Below are 15,653 nucleotides of genomic sequence, written 5' to 3'. Positions count from 1 at the left end.
AGCATAAGAGCAGGGATTATTGGTCTAGGACCATGGTGTTCCACATGCGAGCTACAAACCCAGGGGTGGGCAATCATTTTTGAAGGGGGGGCCACTTCATGTATTTCAGAAGTGGTCACTTGCTGCCCTGGAAAAGGTGGGGCCTTGAGCGGAAGGGCTAGGGTCAGGAGACTTCACATGCACCTCCACCCACAGACCCTGATTGGCCTGGGGGCAGGGGAGCACATGAAGTCTTTGCCCTCTGCCTTGCCAAGGACATGAGGCACCTAGAGAGAACTGCCAGCTGTGTAGAACAGTTGGTGGTTCCCTCTGGTACTCTGCGCCCTTAGCAGAGAGGAGAAGACTTTGTGCACTCCCCCGTTCCCAGGTCTTGATTGGCCTGGGGATCGGGAAGCGGCCGTGGGTCGAATCCAAGGGCTTGGTGGGCTAGATTCGGTCTTGTCCACCCTTGGAGTACAGGGTCTGGGAGGGGGTTGTAACCTGAGATGACAGGAGTGTAGGAGGAGATGCGGGCTTTGGGTGGGGATGTAACTAAGGATGTGAAGGACTCGTCGACAGGGTAGTTCGGTAGTCGCTTTCCCCTGTCCTCTCCTTGCTGCTTCTATCAGAAAGAGACAGCAAGGTGGGGTAAGAGGAGGGGGTACTTCAAAGTGGGTGGGTGAGTTTCTGTGGCCTGCATTGTGCAGGGAGTCAGACTAGATGATCAGAATGGTCCCTTCTGACCTTAAAGTCTATTATGGTCTACTATGGTAAAGTGGCAGTGCTGCTTGGAGCCGAGGGCTGGACAGTAATTTGCTTGAAAGTGATGTGAATAGGCTCCTTAACCAGGGTCTGTGCCTTCCACTTCCCTGTACTGTTCACAGTAGCTACAGGAACCATGTGAGCCCAGGAGATGAGGAGAGAGGGGCACTTCCAGTGCTGCCTGTCCTCCAAACAGGCTGCTGCTTTTGGCTGGACACTGGCCAATGGGAACTGCTGTGGGCAGGACTAGTGTGAGAATTCTCTGCCCCCTCCCTCCAGGCTCTCTGTATTCAGAGATGCACATGGCCTTGTAGCAGCTGACTTCACTGAGTGCCCAGTGGGGGTGGAGCAGGCAGGGAGCTGGCTGAGGTTTTTGTAGGCTGGATGTGGCGGCTTGGTGGGCCAGATACAGCCCGCACATCATATATTGCCCAGCCTTGCACTAGCCACATATAGCTGTTAGGCTGGTTGAGTTTGACTCAAGATTATTTGACATTTGTAAAATTTCTTTTAAAATGCAAAGTGTATAGTAAGCAGTGTTTAATATTATAATACATGTTTCAGAAAAATATATTTAAAAGATTTCTTATTTCATATGGTTTCATACAGGTTTTCTAACATTAGGCAGCATAAGAAGAATGAACAATCAAACAAAAATGTAACACAATGAAGCACAGACACCCTAATTCTCTCACTCTAATAGATGAGAACATATTCAATCTCTCCACAAATAGATGATATATTTGTTCTTATGCAATAGTGGCTTCTAGGGCAGTACAAAAGATGCTGCAGTACTAGAAAGGCCATTTTTTGAATGAGTCAGGTTCCTTCTTTTCAGTTCTTGAGGCTCTGTACATGAAATAAGATTCCAAAGATGTAACTGCCTAATATGCCCCATTTTTGTTTAAATAAAAATAATAAAGAACCATTGTGTGGTACACACAAATTGAGGAATTTGAGGAAGATAGCCATTGCATTGTTGGTGTGCTGTCATTTTTTATAACCTGTTTTAAGGATACTATGTGTATGAGGCCCTATACATAATAAAATCTTCTTCTGTTTATTTGTGAATTCTATCATTTCCCTTGAGTGTATTTTCTTCACTCAAAGCCATACTACTCCTCTGTAAAACATTTGAAAAGTTACTGGCAGATAAAGAGCTGGTTTTTCCCCCCTTTTTCTCATTCTTGCCGGGTTTTAAGTAGGGCCTAAATAAATAAATATTACAATATTTGCTGTGCTTTAGTTTATATGTCCTAAATAATTTTTCTGCAAATGTCCCACTTCAAGAAGATCCACAAGTGAAGAATGCTACATGGCACTTAAGTACCAATACAGATTTAAATGCCTCTCATGAGGTGGTAGTCAGGAAGCATAATGGACACCAGTGTGTGTTCTTAAATGTTGAGTGGGAAGAAAGCGAGAAACCTTTGGCTTCCCAGAGTTGGTAGCGTGTTTTAGCCTGCAACTGTAGCTTGGGAAGAACAGCTGGAAGCTTTCCAAAAAAAATTAACTTTTGCTTTAATGTACATAGTATATTTCCATTTCTAAATCCTCCTTCATCTTGAGTTACCTTGACAGAAAATACAGGCAGTCCCCGACTTATGTCGGATCCGCACTTAGGAACGGGGCTTTCTCGCCCCGGAGCTTGCAGGCAGTGGTCCGCCACCTCGACCTCCGGGGCGAGAAAAGCTGCTCCCGGTGCCCCTGGTCTGCTGGGGACCGTCTCCAGCAGACCAGGGGCACCGGGAGCAAAGCCGCAGCGGTGGCGGGTCCTGCGCCAGAGCAAAGCCTCAGAGGCGCGGCACCCTGCCGCTGCGGCTTTGCTCCCCGTGTCCCTGGTCTGCTGGGGGTGGGGGGCGCAGCTAGTGTGCCTCCCCCCCCAGCAGACCAGGCTTTTGTTGTGGACCCTCGGGCAGAGCAGCTGGGGCGCTGCCGGTTGGTCCCGCAGCGCCGCTCTGGGCACTACTGGACCAACCCGGCAGCACCCCAGCTGCTCTGCCCCAGGCGTCCCCAAGTCAGCCGCTGCTGAAACTGACCAGCGCTGACTACAGGAAGCCCGAGGCACAGTTGCTCTGCCTCGGGCTTCCTGGAATCAGCCGCTGATCAGTTTCAGCAGCAGCTGACTTGGGGTTCTTAAATTGAATCTGTATGTAAGTCAGAACTGACGGTCAGTTTCAGCAGCGGCTGAATCTGGATGCCAGTTCCGACTTACATACAGATTCAACTTAATAACAAACCTACAGTCCCTATCTTGTACGTAACCCGGGGACTGCCTGTATTTCCAAATGCTTTATGAAATGCATTTCCCTATGCTCAGTATTTCTCTTCCTCTATCAGATCTAGTAGAATAATTGTCAGCCATTTGTATTTGTGTAAAAGTTACCACCCAGGCCAGCATGCTTGTTCAGTGGCATTATACTGAATATGAGTTCTGATCCCCTGAGCATATTTGCTTTTCCACAGGCTAAGAGACCTCCAAGATTAGCCTGCTCAACTCTTGGGAGGATTGAAATGAAAAGATTCCTATTTCCACTGCTGCCATCTTTGTATTATCTCAGCCCCAAATGTAATCAAAATATTACGTAGTATTCTGAATCTGACTATCCTTGGGCTCGATTTGACTCGTTGAAGGAAGGTTTCAGAGGTGCTAGAAAGTGTACTGCTATCAACTATAAAGTGTTTAACTTAATTATCTGACAAAGAGAATGACTTAGAAAATAATTTGCATTACCGGACAGACAGACAGGCACATGGAAGGATGGATACGTGCATGCACACTAGGGATGTAATAGTATACTCGATTAACTGATAAGCAAAAGCTGATCAGTTAATGCTATAGACTACATGCACTCTTCTTTTTCCCTCCCCACCCCGCCCGGTCCCCATCTAGACTGCCATTTTTTTTAAAAAAAACTCCGTGTCAAAAAAAAGCAGTGGCCATGTTTATGCTAATGAAGCGCAGGATATTTAAATCCCTGCTTCATTAGCAATTTTGCCGTCCCTAATCTACATCTCTCTCTGTCGACAGATAGGTGTAGTCTAGACATAGCCGTGGTGAAGAATATAGAATTTAGAATGTCTTTGCAATTGAACATTTATGAAGTCATATCTAGAATTTAACACTGCTTCCAAATATTGTTTGTTTGTTTTTCCTTTTGTTTCATGGGCCTGATGGATTCTATTTTGTTTTTTGAAGTGTGGTTATTTGTGTGTTTATTGCAGAATGTTGCTTTTTTACCAGAATTATCATGAACTGCTTTGTTTAAGGAAGTCAATGTTTATGATTTCTGAACCAAATAGAAAGGTTAATGCTTAAAAGTGTTATGATACGAAAGCTTCAAAGTAGGTATCAACAATGTATTCCTCTAAAGAAAAATATTTAAACACCTATTGTATACAAAATTGTCACAGCTTAGTTTAACAATTTTGCTGTTTGTTGATAGTAACACTGTTGCACATACTTGCATATACTTATCAGAGGTATTAGTTTAGCTCTTTCGATTCTAGTCATGTTTTGTATACATATGAAAAGTAGGCTTTTGATCTTGATAAATTTTTCCTTTCATAAATGGAACACTAATATAAGATGACTTTTAAATACATTATAATTGTCTCTTTCTGAGCCTTTATTGAATTTTATCAAAATTGAAATGGTACTGTCCTTGATTAAGTTTTGCTGCCTTGAAGTTGAATTAGTAATGCAGACAAAAAAACTACTGTATTGCTATTTTAAAGAAAAAAAGTTTTTCTTCTGTAAGAGTAGTTGAATTCAAATCTCCAATTATGTTGCAGCTACTTTGAACTCATTTTGTCATTTGAAGCTTATTTTAGAATTTGTTAAATATATTATTAAAATTCTACAATATAGAGCAGCCTGAAGACCCTAGATATATTATCACAAATTTTAATAGACACTGTGAATTATCATACCTTGTTTTTAGTTTTGTTTTAGAAAAATGTGCTTAGATTGAGAAGAACATACATTTAATGTAAAGGAAAAAGGCTTGCTACATAAAATAACTTTGTTCATTTTGGAAAGTTTTTTTTTTTATTGCTTTTCTCTGAGGTAAGCAAAGTTGTTGATTAACTTTCTAGAGCAGGGTGGGCAATAATTTTTGCCTGGGGGCCACTCCAAACATTTTTGAAGGAGCCCCAGGCCACCCCGGAAGGGCCGGGGCTACCCCACCCCTAGACCATGATTAATCTGGGGGGAAGAACGCTTTTGCGCCCCCCTCCCTTGACACTAGGCAACCATGCCCTGGAAGAGGCTTGACACACTCCCCGAGCCCCAGGTCCATCAGGGGCTGGGGGTGGGGGAGCACGGGAAGCTGCCTCCCACCCTTCGAGGAGCACATGGCACTTTGAAGTGCTGCGGGCTTCTCATAGGACCGGGGCAGGGCAAAGGATGCTTCACGCTTGCAGGGCGGGGACAGAGCAGAGAAGGCTTCGGGAACTCCACAGCCCCCAGTGTCTAATTGGCCTGGTGGGGTGGGGAGCAGCAGGGCCTCAGCGGGCCAGATCCACCCGCTTGATGGGCCGGATCCAGCCCACAGAGGCCCTTTTGCCGACCCTGTTGTAGAGTGCAGAAATTTCTGGTGTGAGAGAATGTGGACAATAAAACATCAGCGTGAGAATTAATACTTACACAGTATAACTGAAATATTAATGAATGAATACTTTTGTAACTTCTTTCATCCCCCAAGCAATGTGTAAATACTGAAATAGGCTTCACTATATCCTGGAGAGAGCATTTCATCTACCACTGAATGGATCCAATTCTGACATATGCTGTGGTGGCTCTTTGATGTTTTGGAAATACAACACAATATACACAAATATGTATACAATTGAAATTGGGAAAGACTTTCAGTAAAGAAGTTATGATTTGATTTTTTTTTTGCCTTGGAATGTATCTAAATATTAAATGAGTTAACTCACAGTACTTTTGATAAAAGTTAGGGGTATGGGATCGTCAATTAAAAATGCTCTGGACCCTGATTTGAAGTCTCATCCCAAAGCATTAATGTGGAGGGCTGCCTTATAGGGCTCCTGCCTAAGAAATTGATTGATCTTTGATTTGCATTAACATTTATTAGGTTGGATGACAAAAGAAAAGGGACAGAAAAATGATTAGGATCCATTACTTAATTGTTTTTCTTCTTGGAGAAACTAAAAATAAATTGCTTAAGAGTCCGTCAACACTTTTTCATGGGTTCCTCACAGTAATTTGATGGAAAGTGATATGAGGCTTTTCATTCTTCCTGAGGATGGATGTGGTTTTTTTTACAACAGTTATTCTCAAACTTTTTGGCTTGTGGACCACCTGGCTCAAAGCACGCCTTTCCATGGACCATCATTCAACCACCCATGATGATAAAGTGGGTGTAAGAGGGGGTGGGGTTGTGAGGTCTGGCCAGGAGGTTGGGAGCCAGAAGCATGCTGGAAGTGGAGGAGTCTGACTGGGAGGTTGGGTTCAGGAACAGACTGAGCATGGGAGGTCTGGGAGGTGGTGGCGGGGAGGGGGCAGACGTCTGGCCAGGAAGGAGGGTGCAGGAGCAGGGTGGTGGTATCTGTAAACTGGATCCAGCTTGCGAATCTCAGGTCTCCCTTCTCCTCCCCACCCACCTTCTGCCGCCCAGCAGGAAGCTAGTGCTGGCGCTCCAACCTCATGGTCTGTGCACAGGGCTGGAGTGCCAGTGCAGGCTCCCTGCTAAGGGAGGGTAGCTGAATCTCACGCTGTGGCCCAGTGATCCATGGACCGCACTTGGAGAATCACTGCTCTACAATGTTTATAAAGCTCATAATTAAACAGGTGGGCTGTGTCTACACTGGCATCCCTTCCAGAAAAGGGATGCTAATGTAGCACTTTGGAATAGCCAAATCCGCAGGGGATTTAAATATCCCCCGCGGTATTTGCATTAACATGGCTGCCGCTTTTTTCCAGCTTGGAGATAAGCCGGAGAAAAGCGCCAGTCTAGACGTGATTCTCCGGAAAATAAAGCCTTTTCCGGAGGATCTCTTATTCCTACTTCCGGAGGATCTCTTATTCCTTGAAAGTAGGAATAAGAGATCCTCCGGAAAAGGCTTTATTTTCTGGAAAATCACGTCTAGACTGGCGCTTTTCTCGGGCTTATCTCCAAGCCGGAAAAAAGCGGCAGCCATGTTAATGCAAATACCGCGGGAGATATTTAAATCCCCCGCGGATTTGCCTATTCCAAAGTGCTACATTAGCATCCCTTTTCTGGAAGGGATGCCAGTGTAGACACAGCCAGGGTGTTCGTGTGGCAGCATTTAGAGTAGTGGACTAGTCCTAATTGTTTTATATTTGAAATAATAAGTAAGATTATTTTACTATGCATATAGATTACAATATCATTTCTAATTAAGTAATAAGCATAATTTTTTTTTGAAATTTATGCTTACATGTTAGCACATTGAATGTTTCCAAAAACCCATCTAAAATGAAATGTTTTTGCTGCTTTAAAGTAGATAGTACATGTGTAAGATGACATTTATAAATGCCTAGTTTGATCAGTAAAAGGAAGACCTCTGATAGGAGAACCATATATTAAATTCAGTAATAGCTGGTCTAATTTTTAATAATTTCTTTACTTGATGCAATTTTCTTAATATGTTCCAAGATGTGGGCCAAGATTTAAAAAAATAAGTCAAGATTTTGGTTGTCCCGGTTTTTCAGTGCTCAAATGGAGATGCCTAAAAGTGTCTTTATTTTCAGAAGTGGGAGCTCTGTGGTGTTTTTTTTTTTTTTTTTTAAACTATGCCTCTTTAAGGTATATGGAATTGAGCACTCAGAATTAATTTTGAAAATCTGATCCCTAATCTCTTGTATTCTGTCTGGGCAGAATTGTAGGAACAGTGGACCAATGTCAACTTTGCTGAATGTGGACACAATTTTTGTTCATGTCCATTGCACTTGTGTTTGTAGAAGGCATATTTTGGGCTAAATGTGCTTAGCCCTGAAGAGTTTGAGGCAAGGTGCATGTGTATTTCTTTCTCTAGACACTTTTCCAACTGAGAGAGATGGGTAACATTAACTAGCCTTAATAGAACATCTAGCCAGTCTTTTTTCTAGAAAGAATGTAGCTGTCACTTAGGGTTTAAGTAAATAAAATTATGGTGAATTTTTGGGTGGCTTCAGCAATAGTCCAATGTATGCCTGAAATAGCTCAGTTCTTCCTTTTTGTCTCTTTTGCAATTAAACTCAATTATTTCTGTATAAGGCATGTGACTTTTTTGGCTGGCTTTCTTTCTTTCTTTCTTTCTTTCTTTCTTTCTTTCTTTCTTTCTTTCTTTCTTTCTTTCTTTCTTTCTTTCTTTCTGTCTGTCTGTTTCTGTCTGTCTGTCTGTCTGTCTGTCTGTCTGTCTGTCTGTCTGTCTGTCTGTCTGTCTTATTGTAAACATGCCTGCTGTATATGTTGTGGTGTTGGAGGGAAACGCCACTGTAAAAACTTTCCCACAGTGAGCTCTAAGTGGTGGTGTGACTTCAAAAAATAATTTTTACTTCCATACTGACAGTTTTCAGTTCTTTAATGTCCTTTTTCTAAGACTGCATCAGCAATCTTACAGTTTACTTCACTACAAATTACAATGTTAGATAAGAAATGTCCATCCTTAAATTTCCTGAAACTATTCAGCATATGTTTCTGTAGCAAACATGCTGACTGTCTGGATTTGTTAGATTAAAGTAAGAACTTAGGTCAAGGTTCAGTTTAGTTGTTTACCATTTCAAAATTTGAAGTGATCTTAACTCTTTCATGTGTATTTTTCCATCCTCATTTTAAAAATCAAACATGTTGTTTCTTTGAAGAAGCTTACAGGGAAATGTTCCTTCTGACCCAAATGTTTTTTTTCCTAAATCTTAAAACACGTCTTTCAACTCTAGTATTGAACTGCAATAAATCATGTATTATTTTAGTTTTCAACTTATTCCTTAATAAGTGGCTTCCTTAGACAAAATATGATGCAGGGGAGTAGTGGGAAGGTGGAGTACTGACATGGATCCATTTCTGTAATACAGAGACAGGTTTGTTCTTAAGTTGAATTTGTATGTAAGTCGGAACTGGCTCCAGATTCAGCCGCTGCTGAAACTGATCAGCGGCTGACTACAGGAAGCCCTAGGCAGAGTTGCTCTGCCCCCGGCTTCCTGGAATCAGCTGCTGATCAGTTTCAACAGCGGCTGAATCTGGACTCCTGGGACAGAACAGCTGGGACGCTGCCGGGTAGGTCCCGGCAGGACCGTCCCGGCAGCACCCCAGCTGCTCTACCCTAGGTGTCCCACAACAAAAGCCTGGTCTGCTGGGGGGGAGGGGTGCACTAGCTGCGCCCCCTCCCCCCCAGCAGACCAGGGAGACCCAAGCAAAGCTGTGGAGGCGCAGAGGTCCCGCTGCCTGTGTGGCTTTGCTCTGGTCTCCCTGCTGTGCTGGGGGGGACTCCGCCCCCCCCCCCCAACACAGCAGGGAGACAGGAGCAAAGCCGCAGAGGTGGGGGACCCCGCCGCCTGTGCGGCTTTGCTCCGGGGCAAAGGAGCAAAGCCGCATGGGCAGTGGGGTCCCGCCGCCTCTGTGGCTTTGCTCGGGTCTCCCTGCTGTGCTGGGGAGTCCCCCCCAGCACACCAGGGAGACCCGGAGCAGCTTTTCTCGCCCCGGAGGACGCGGTGGCGGGACCGCTGCGCTCTGGGTGGTCCCGCCGCCCGTGAGCTCCGGGGCAAGAAAAGCCCCGTTCGTAAGTGCGGATCCGACATAAGTCGGATCCGCGTAAGTCAGGGACTGCCTGTATTTAAAAGGAATAGAGACTCTGGTTGTTATCCACTATATATTTTAGAGAGCTTGTCTGTTTGCCTGTCTGATCAAGAAGTTTACCTAAATGGTAAGAGCTAGGACCACCAGTTTCGGTATACAACTTCCTCTGATGAGAACTTGAAGCAAGCTAAGGGTTTTGTTGTGTCAGGAAAATGGGATGTGCCTGGAATGAGATTTCTGTTTGGTTTTATGAGAAGCAAAGAGACAGAATCACCAAAGCAAGCACAGTCCTCAAGAGGGTTCCCTCTAAGCTGTGTGGGAGCATAGCTTCACGGTTGATTGATTGGCCCCACCCAGTCAGTCAGCTTCATGCATGGAGCCCTGACTCTCTGACTGGGTGGGACTGATTCATCACCTGTGAAGCTCTGCTGCTAAGCAGCTTAGAGAAAACATGTGTCCTCCATATTGACATATTGATGAACCGGAAAGATAGGATGAACATGGAATAGGATGGCTTCACAGTAAACCTTACAGAAAAGAGATAAAGTGGAGAAATTTGGAGTAGTGCTCTGTTTTAGCATACTTGTTTCAGAGTTAGATTGAGCCTCATGCTAAACTTCGGTTAAGGAAAGTTGTGCAGCTGTGCCTACCCAGAAAAAGCCGTGGGGAAGGAGTTGACACTCAAAATTACATTTCCTCTCCTGCTTCTTCCTTGCTTTTGGGGGGAAGTCTCCTTCATGCTGTTGAATTCCTCCATTATGCCTGCTCCGCTCTGTTGGCTCAAGTGCTTTAAAGTGACCATACCAACCCTCAGAAAATTAAATGTGATCTGTTGCCTGTATAATTGTTCAACTGACAAATGAACAGAGTAAAAGATTTCAAATTCTTTTCTACAAAAAAAAGTTTGAAAAGTTAATTTGTACTAACAAAGGGCATTTGCAAATGAGAACTCAACTATGGGTCAAAGATCTATTTTATTATGGCATTTACTATATACTCAAACTTTCAGTCGTGATTTTACTACTTCACACATGACAAACCTTCTATATCATAAATATGTATTTTGATTTGTTTTTGACCTTTTTTACTTATTTTTAAATGTGCATGTTTCTCACAAATACACGGGTTTTTTGTTTTCTTTTTGGGGCACTCTTTATTTTGATATTCCTCCTTTAATGTGGTATAATATTGGGAACAAGAAGTTTTGCAGAATACTAGCATGAAAGGAATGAATGTTAAGACATTAAATGTTTACAGATCATTTTAAGTGGATATAATCCACAACAAATAACAAAGTGGGAACATTTAACTTCAAAGCACATCTGGTGGCTGTTACAAAATCAAGAAATGGTAAGACTTAGGTCATAGAATGTATTAGCGCCACATTCCCCCTCCCGCCTTCCTGATACCCATTTCTATATATAGTTAGGGTATGTCTACACTGCACGCTTATTTGGAAATAAACTATTCCAAAATAGTTATTCTGAAATTGCTTATTTCAAAATAGCACGTCTACACTGCAGGGAAGCCTCAAAATTAGTCCGAGGCAGGCTTCCCTAATGTAGACATGCTATCTCAATTTAGAGCACTAGAAGGTACAGGAGAAGAATAACTTAGAATGACCCTGGCGAGGGGCTATTTCAAAGTAGCAGCAGTGGAGCATCTATGCATGCCTTATTTCGAAATAGCTATTTCGGAATAGCCATTATTCCTCGTAGAATGAGGTGTACAGATTTTGGAATAAGCCGTCTGTCGGAATGGCTGTGTAGATGCTCGTATTATTTCACAATAATGCTAGTTATCTTGAAATAACAGTACAGTGTAGACACATTCTTAGCATATACTTTTGAAAAACTAAGTAGTGCTGAAGTTAAGCAAGGATGAACATTTTTGCATTTCATGCCCAAATATATTAACTAGCTTGATTATAAATCGTTAGCAACTTTTACCTGAAAAAGCTAAGAAATTGTATACAATTTATGTGAAATGTCGGGGACATTTAAAAAGCATTTATACCCTTGAATCCTGATCCTGCATTCCTAGTTTTCTCATAACTCTCCTTGAGGTTAATAGACACTTAGAATATACAGGTTCAGTCCCAAGAAAATAGCAATGGGGCCAAAGAGTGTCTTATCCCTTGGAATCTATGGAGGGCTCTCTGCTCAATCCTAGATCCATGTTGGTGGAGAGTGAGGTTATGGGTATGGACGTTACATTAATAGAGAATTCTGGCTGCAGGATTTGTTGTTGGAGCTGCAGCTTTTGTCTCTTTCCTGCTCCATTAATTAGATTTTCTTTTTATTATCTTGTTGCTTGCACTTTTTTGTTTCTCCTCCTCCTTCAATCTACTCCTTATTTCCTTTTATTTTTCCTTTGTTTTCCCCTCTCTCTCTCTACCACACTAATATATTTCCTTCATCTCCTTTCCTTCCATCCCTTTTGGTCACCTTTGTCTGCTCAAATCTGTTGACAACTCAGTGTGACTCAGCAGTGGACTTGATCGTTTTTAAGATGATAGTGTCCCTTCAATTTCATTATGCAAGAATATTTTTGGAAAGCCCTTGCTGCACTTATACAATCACAGTTTTTATGATTAAAATGGACAGCAAGGAAATAGTGTTCCCCATTATTTTTATAAGTGGATGATGTAGTTGTAAAAAGACAAACTTGGATTTTTTTTAAATATGGTGATGCACATTAAATAATATAGGAAACTTTGTTTAAAAGAAGATCTTGTTGGTCTACAATATTAAAATCGTGCAAGGTAAATAGTGATGGGTTATTTAGAAAAAGGCTATAGTGTTTTAAACTCTTAGTTTGGCTATAATGATCTTGAATGTTTATAGTACCTTTCCTCCAAATGGAACCTAGAATGGTAAAAAACGGTACTATGTGTATAAAATATGCTGACCTTGCACATCTTTGAATTATAGTCACCTTTGGGGTGATATATAACATCTTTTCAGCTGCACTTACAACTACAACATAATATTTTAGGACAGGAAATGAAGAATACTGTGTCGTATTGAAATTTCAGAGAGATTAAGCTTCCTTCTTTCATTTACAAATTCAGAAGTGTGGCAAGTACTCTTGATATATTTCATGTTTTTCATGACTGATGTATCAGTTTAATTTTCTCTAAAAATAAAGGACTTAATGTTATAAGATGTGTATTGCAATCACATTTTCATTCTAAATCTTCATATCACATTTTACTGATTATATTCTTGAAAGCATTTCCTGAATGCTATGCATTCTGTGTGATGTGTTGTGTTGTTTGAATCTCATAATTAGAGAAAATTAAGTGAGATATAGCTTTCTGATGGAGGAAGTGGTTTGTGCAGTGTTTCAAATGCAATTCTTAGTCCCTTATTGTAATTAAACAGTACTTTTACTAATTTTTTCTTTTTACCATGAGTTCTGTGCATGATCGTTTATTTGTGTAGTCATATTGTACCCAATTATATTTTTTTGGAAAAAAACATGAGGTTGAATTTTAATCCTGTTTAACCAGTGGAAACTCCACTGAAACTAACATAGTATATTTGCATTTATATCTACTTTTCAAATATTGGTCTTAATTTTTTATAAGAAATAATGATGAAAAATTGTCACATGATCAGTAAGCTGCTATTTTATAATGTTTTGTTTTCCAGCTGGAAAATCCAAGGTATTTGCGAGAGAAGCCCATACCTCTGTCTTTGGTAGGTGCTATATTCCCTTGATAATTTATGGAGGTAGACTGAGTTACCTCTTATGTTTTTTCCACTTAAGAATTACTCCTCAAGGTAGTGCTTTGAACTTTAAATATGATCTTTCTCGTTCAATAGATGACACCCAAAATGAGCTTGGGAAAAATTAGCACTTTTCGTGATGAACAATCACTGTTTCGCATGCATGAAAAAGAGGTAAGGTATTTTTCAAGTATCTGGATCTTTAGACTTCCCTGAAAAATTCATTCTAGTGAAATAAGTGATGGTTTGATCAGGAATGTCTCTTCTTTCTTAGAAGGGAGGATGTATGGTAAAAACTGTGTGTGTGTGTGTGTATGTGTGTGTGAGAGAGAGAGAGAGAGAGACACACACGCACTATGGATATGCTGTGTGACTATGGATATGCTGAAAATCTTGCTTAAGATAATATACTTCAAGGTTACTGAGTTTGTGCTAAACACATCATTTATTTTACATTTTAGAGCCCAAACTCAAGTAACAAGATGTGCTCTTGTCTAATAAGATGCCGATTGCTCCAAAGTCTTTCTCTCAGCATTTTTCAGCCACAATGGCTAAGACTCTCTCTGTGAGATTAGCTCACTGGTAACTTGCATTCCCATATGAAGGATAGAATCAAGGATGCCAAAGCATCTTTCTGCACCACAGATATATCAAAACAGTCCTTTATTTTTCATTTATAAAACAGAGTTGTCCCTCTGCTGCTTATGTCTTCCCTTTAATTTTCCTTAAGTTCCCCTCAATTTCTTTATTAGCATTTGATTCAGAATGCAAATTGTTTTTGAGGTGTCTCCTGCCTCCCGCCCTGTTGGAGTCTGTCTCAAGGCATGCCATCTGTGCATGACCTTCCTTTAACTACAAGGTCTTCAGAACACAGTTTCCTCATCTATATCTGTATTTATACCTGTATCTATATATCCTTACATATTATCCATGCATACATTTCTCAAAATCTTTGATAACTACTATGACAGAGGCTTTGAGGAGAAATTTTATGTGACACACTTTGGTGAACTAGAATGTACACATCAATGTAATAGATTCTGTTCCATCTGCCAGTTGCCATCAAGAGCTCGTTGGGTCACAGTTACCTGTACCTGTTCTCCCTTTTCATGCCTTTCCTGTGTGCCCAGGAAAGCTTACGTTCTATGCCCTTGTCTACGCTAAGGAGTTATTTCAAAATAACCCCCCTTATTTTGAAATAATAAGTGTAGTGTCCACACTACCAAGCCCATTGTTTTGAAATAACAGGCTGGTTATTTTGAAATCTGTACCCCTGCTTTCGTCGGGGTATAACACTTATTTTGAAATAGTTCTTTTGAAATAGTTTTAACGTGGATGCTGCTGCTATTTGGAAATAACTACTCCCCAGCATAATTCAAAGTAATTATTCTCCAGTGCTTCCAGGGGGTCTAAGTTGAGGTAGTGCGTTCACAGTAGTGGAGCCTGCCTTGAACTAATTTCAAGGCTCCCTTGTAGTGAGGACACCCTATTATGGTTTTGTTATTTCGGGAGTTATTTCAAATTGAGTTATTTTGAAGTAATTTGCTAGTGTAGACGTGCCCTATCTGTCCCCATTCACCAAACCCTGAAAAGAACTCTACTATGTACATGTCCTACTGGCCCAACAGAAAACCCCATCCCTTGGACAATGTTATTCTTAATGATACTATAATGAATTGTTAACCATTGACGTCTAGAACCTTAGCTAGTGTAAATACAGTTTTTCTCCTGGATGTTTTGCATCCAGGCCTATTTAAATTATTGTCAAAGGGAAAAACAAAATATTATAAAGTAGTTTGAACGTGTTAGATCCACCAGTTTTTTACTTCAGTTTGGATTCCATATTATTTTTGGACGTTTGTTGTTGTGTGCTGTTCGATAATTTTTTCTTTAGAATATTTAATGTGAATAATTAAGAGAAATGATCACTTTTGATTCTGTCTTGCATGTAATGAGATCTTTGCTTTAGAAGATGATATTCTGGTACTGGAGTAAACATCTTGAAGCTACCACTTTTGAGCACTGTAAGAGAGAGAAAGCCGTGAATCTGTTCCTTTATGATATTGAAGATTCATTTTGATTTTTTTTCTCAGTTTTGTGTTTCCACACCCTAGGTTTTTGTTTTTACATCGTGTGTGTGTGTGTGTGTATGTGTGTGTGTGTGTGTGTGTGTGTGTGTGTGTGTGTGTGTGTGTGTGCTTGCTCATGCACACTACATGAATTTCTTTTATTTTCTGTGGATTCTCAGAAGTTTGCAAAGACGGTGCGAGTTGATGTGTAGCTTGAAAAGTATCCTGTAAACATCCTGCCCCCTCCCCAATTGACTGTTTTGCTAAATAATCTCATAAGGGGCTTTTTTTTTTTCCTGTGTGATTTTTCTTCCTGCAATCTCCCATGCAGTAGTGCTCCTTATAAA

General features: G+C 41.2%; 1 protein-coding gene across 8 annotated transcripts in view; it reads left to right on the top strand.

Moving 5' to 3' along the window:
- The window catches only part of CEP112 (centrosomal protein 112), a 359,448-nt gene that overhangs the window by 44,965 nt on the left and 298,830 nt on the right, over window positions 1-15,653 (top strand). For 7 of the 8 annotated variants that reach the window (XM_075903958.2, XM_075903952.2, XM_075903955.2 and 4 more), the window contains exons 7-8: window positions 13,160-13,207; window positions 13,334-13,411. In XM_075903958.2, coding sequence (XP_075760073.2) covers window positions 13,160-13,207; window positions 13,334-13,411 — 126 coding nt within the window. Of the gene's footprint in view, window positions 1-2,961; window positions 4,087-13,159; window positions 13,208-13,333; window positions 13,412-15,653 lie in introns of those variants that run through there. The other variant, XM_025180419.3, reaches the window with a different exon arrangement.

Source organism: Pelodiscus sinensis, chromosome 20, assembly GCF_052426305.1.
Source record: "Pelodiscus sinensis isolate ZL-2025 chromosome 20, ASM5242630v1, whole genome shotgun sequence".
NCBI classification, from domain to species: Eukaryota; Metazoa; Chordata; order Testudines; family Trionychidae; genus Pelodiscus; species Pelodiscus sinensis.
The sequence above is the reverse complement of the archived record's forward strand: the minus strand, read 5'-3'. Positions and strand labels throughout refer to the sequence as shown.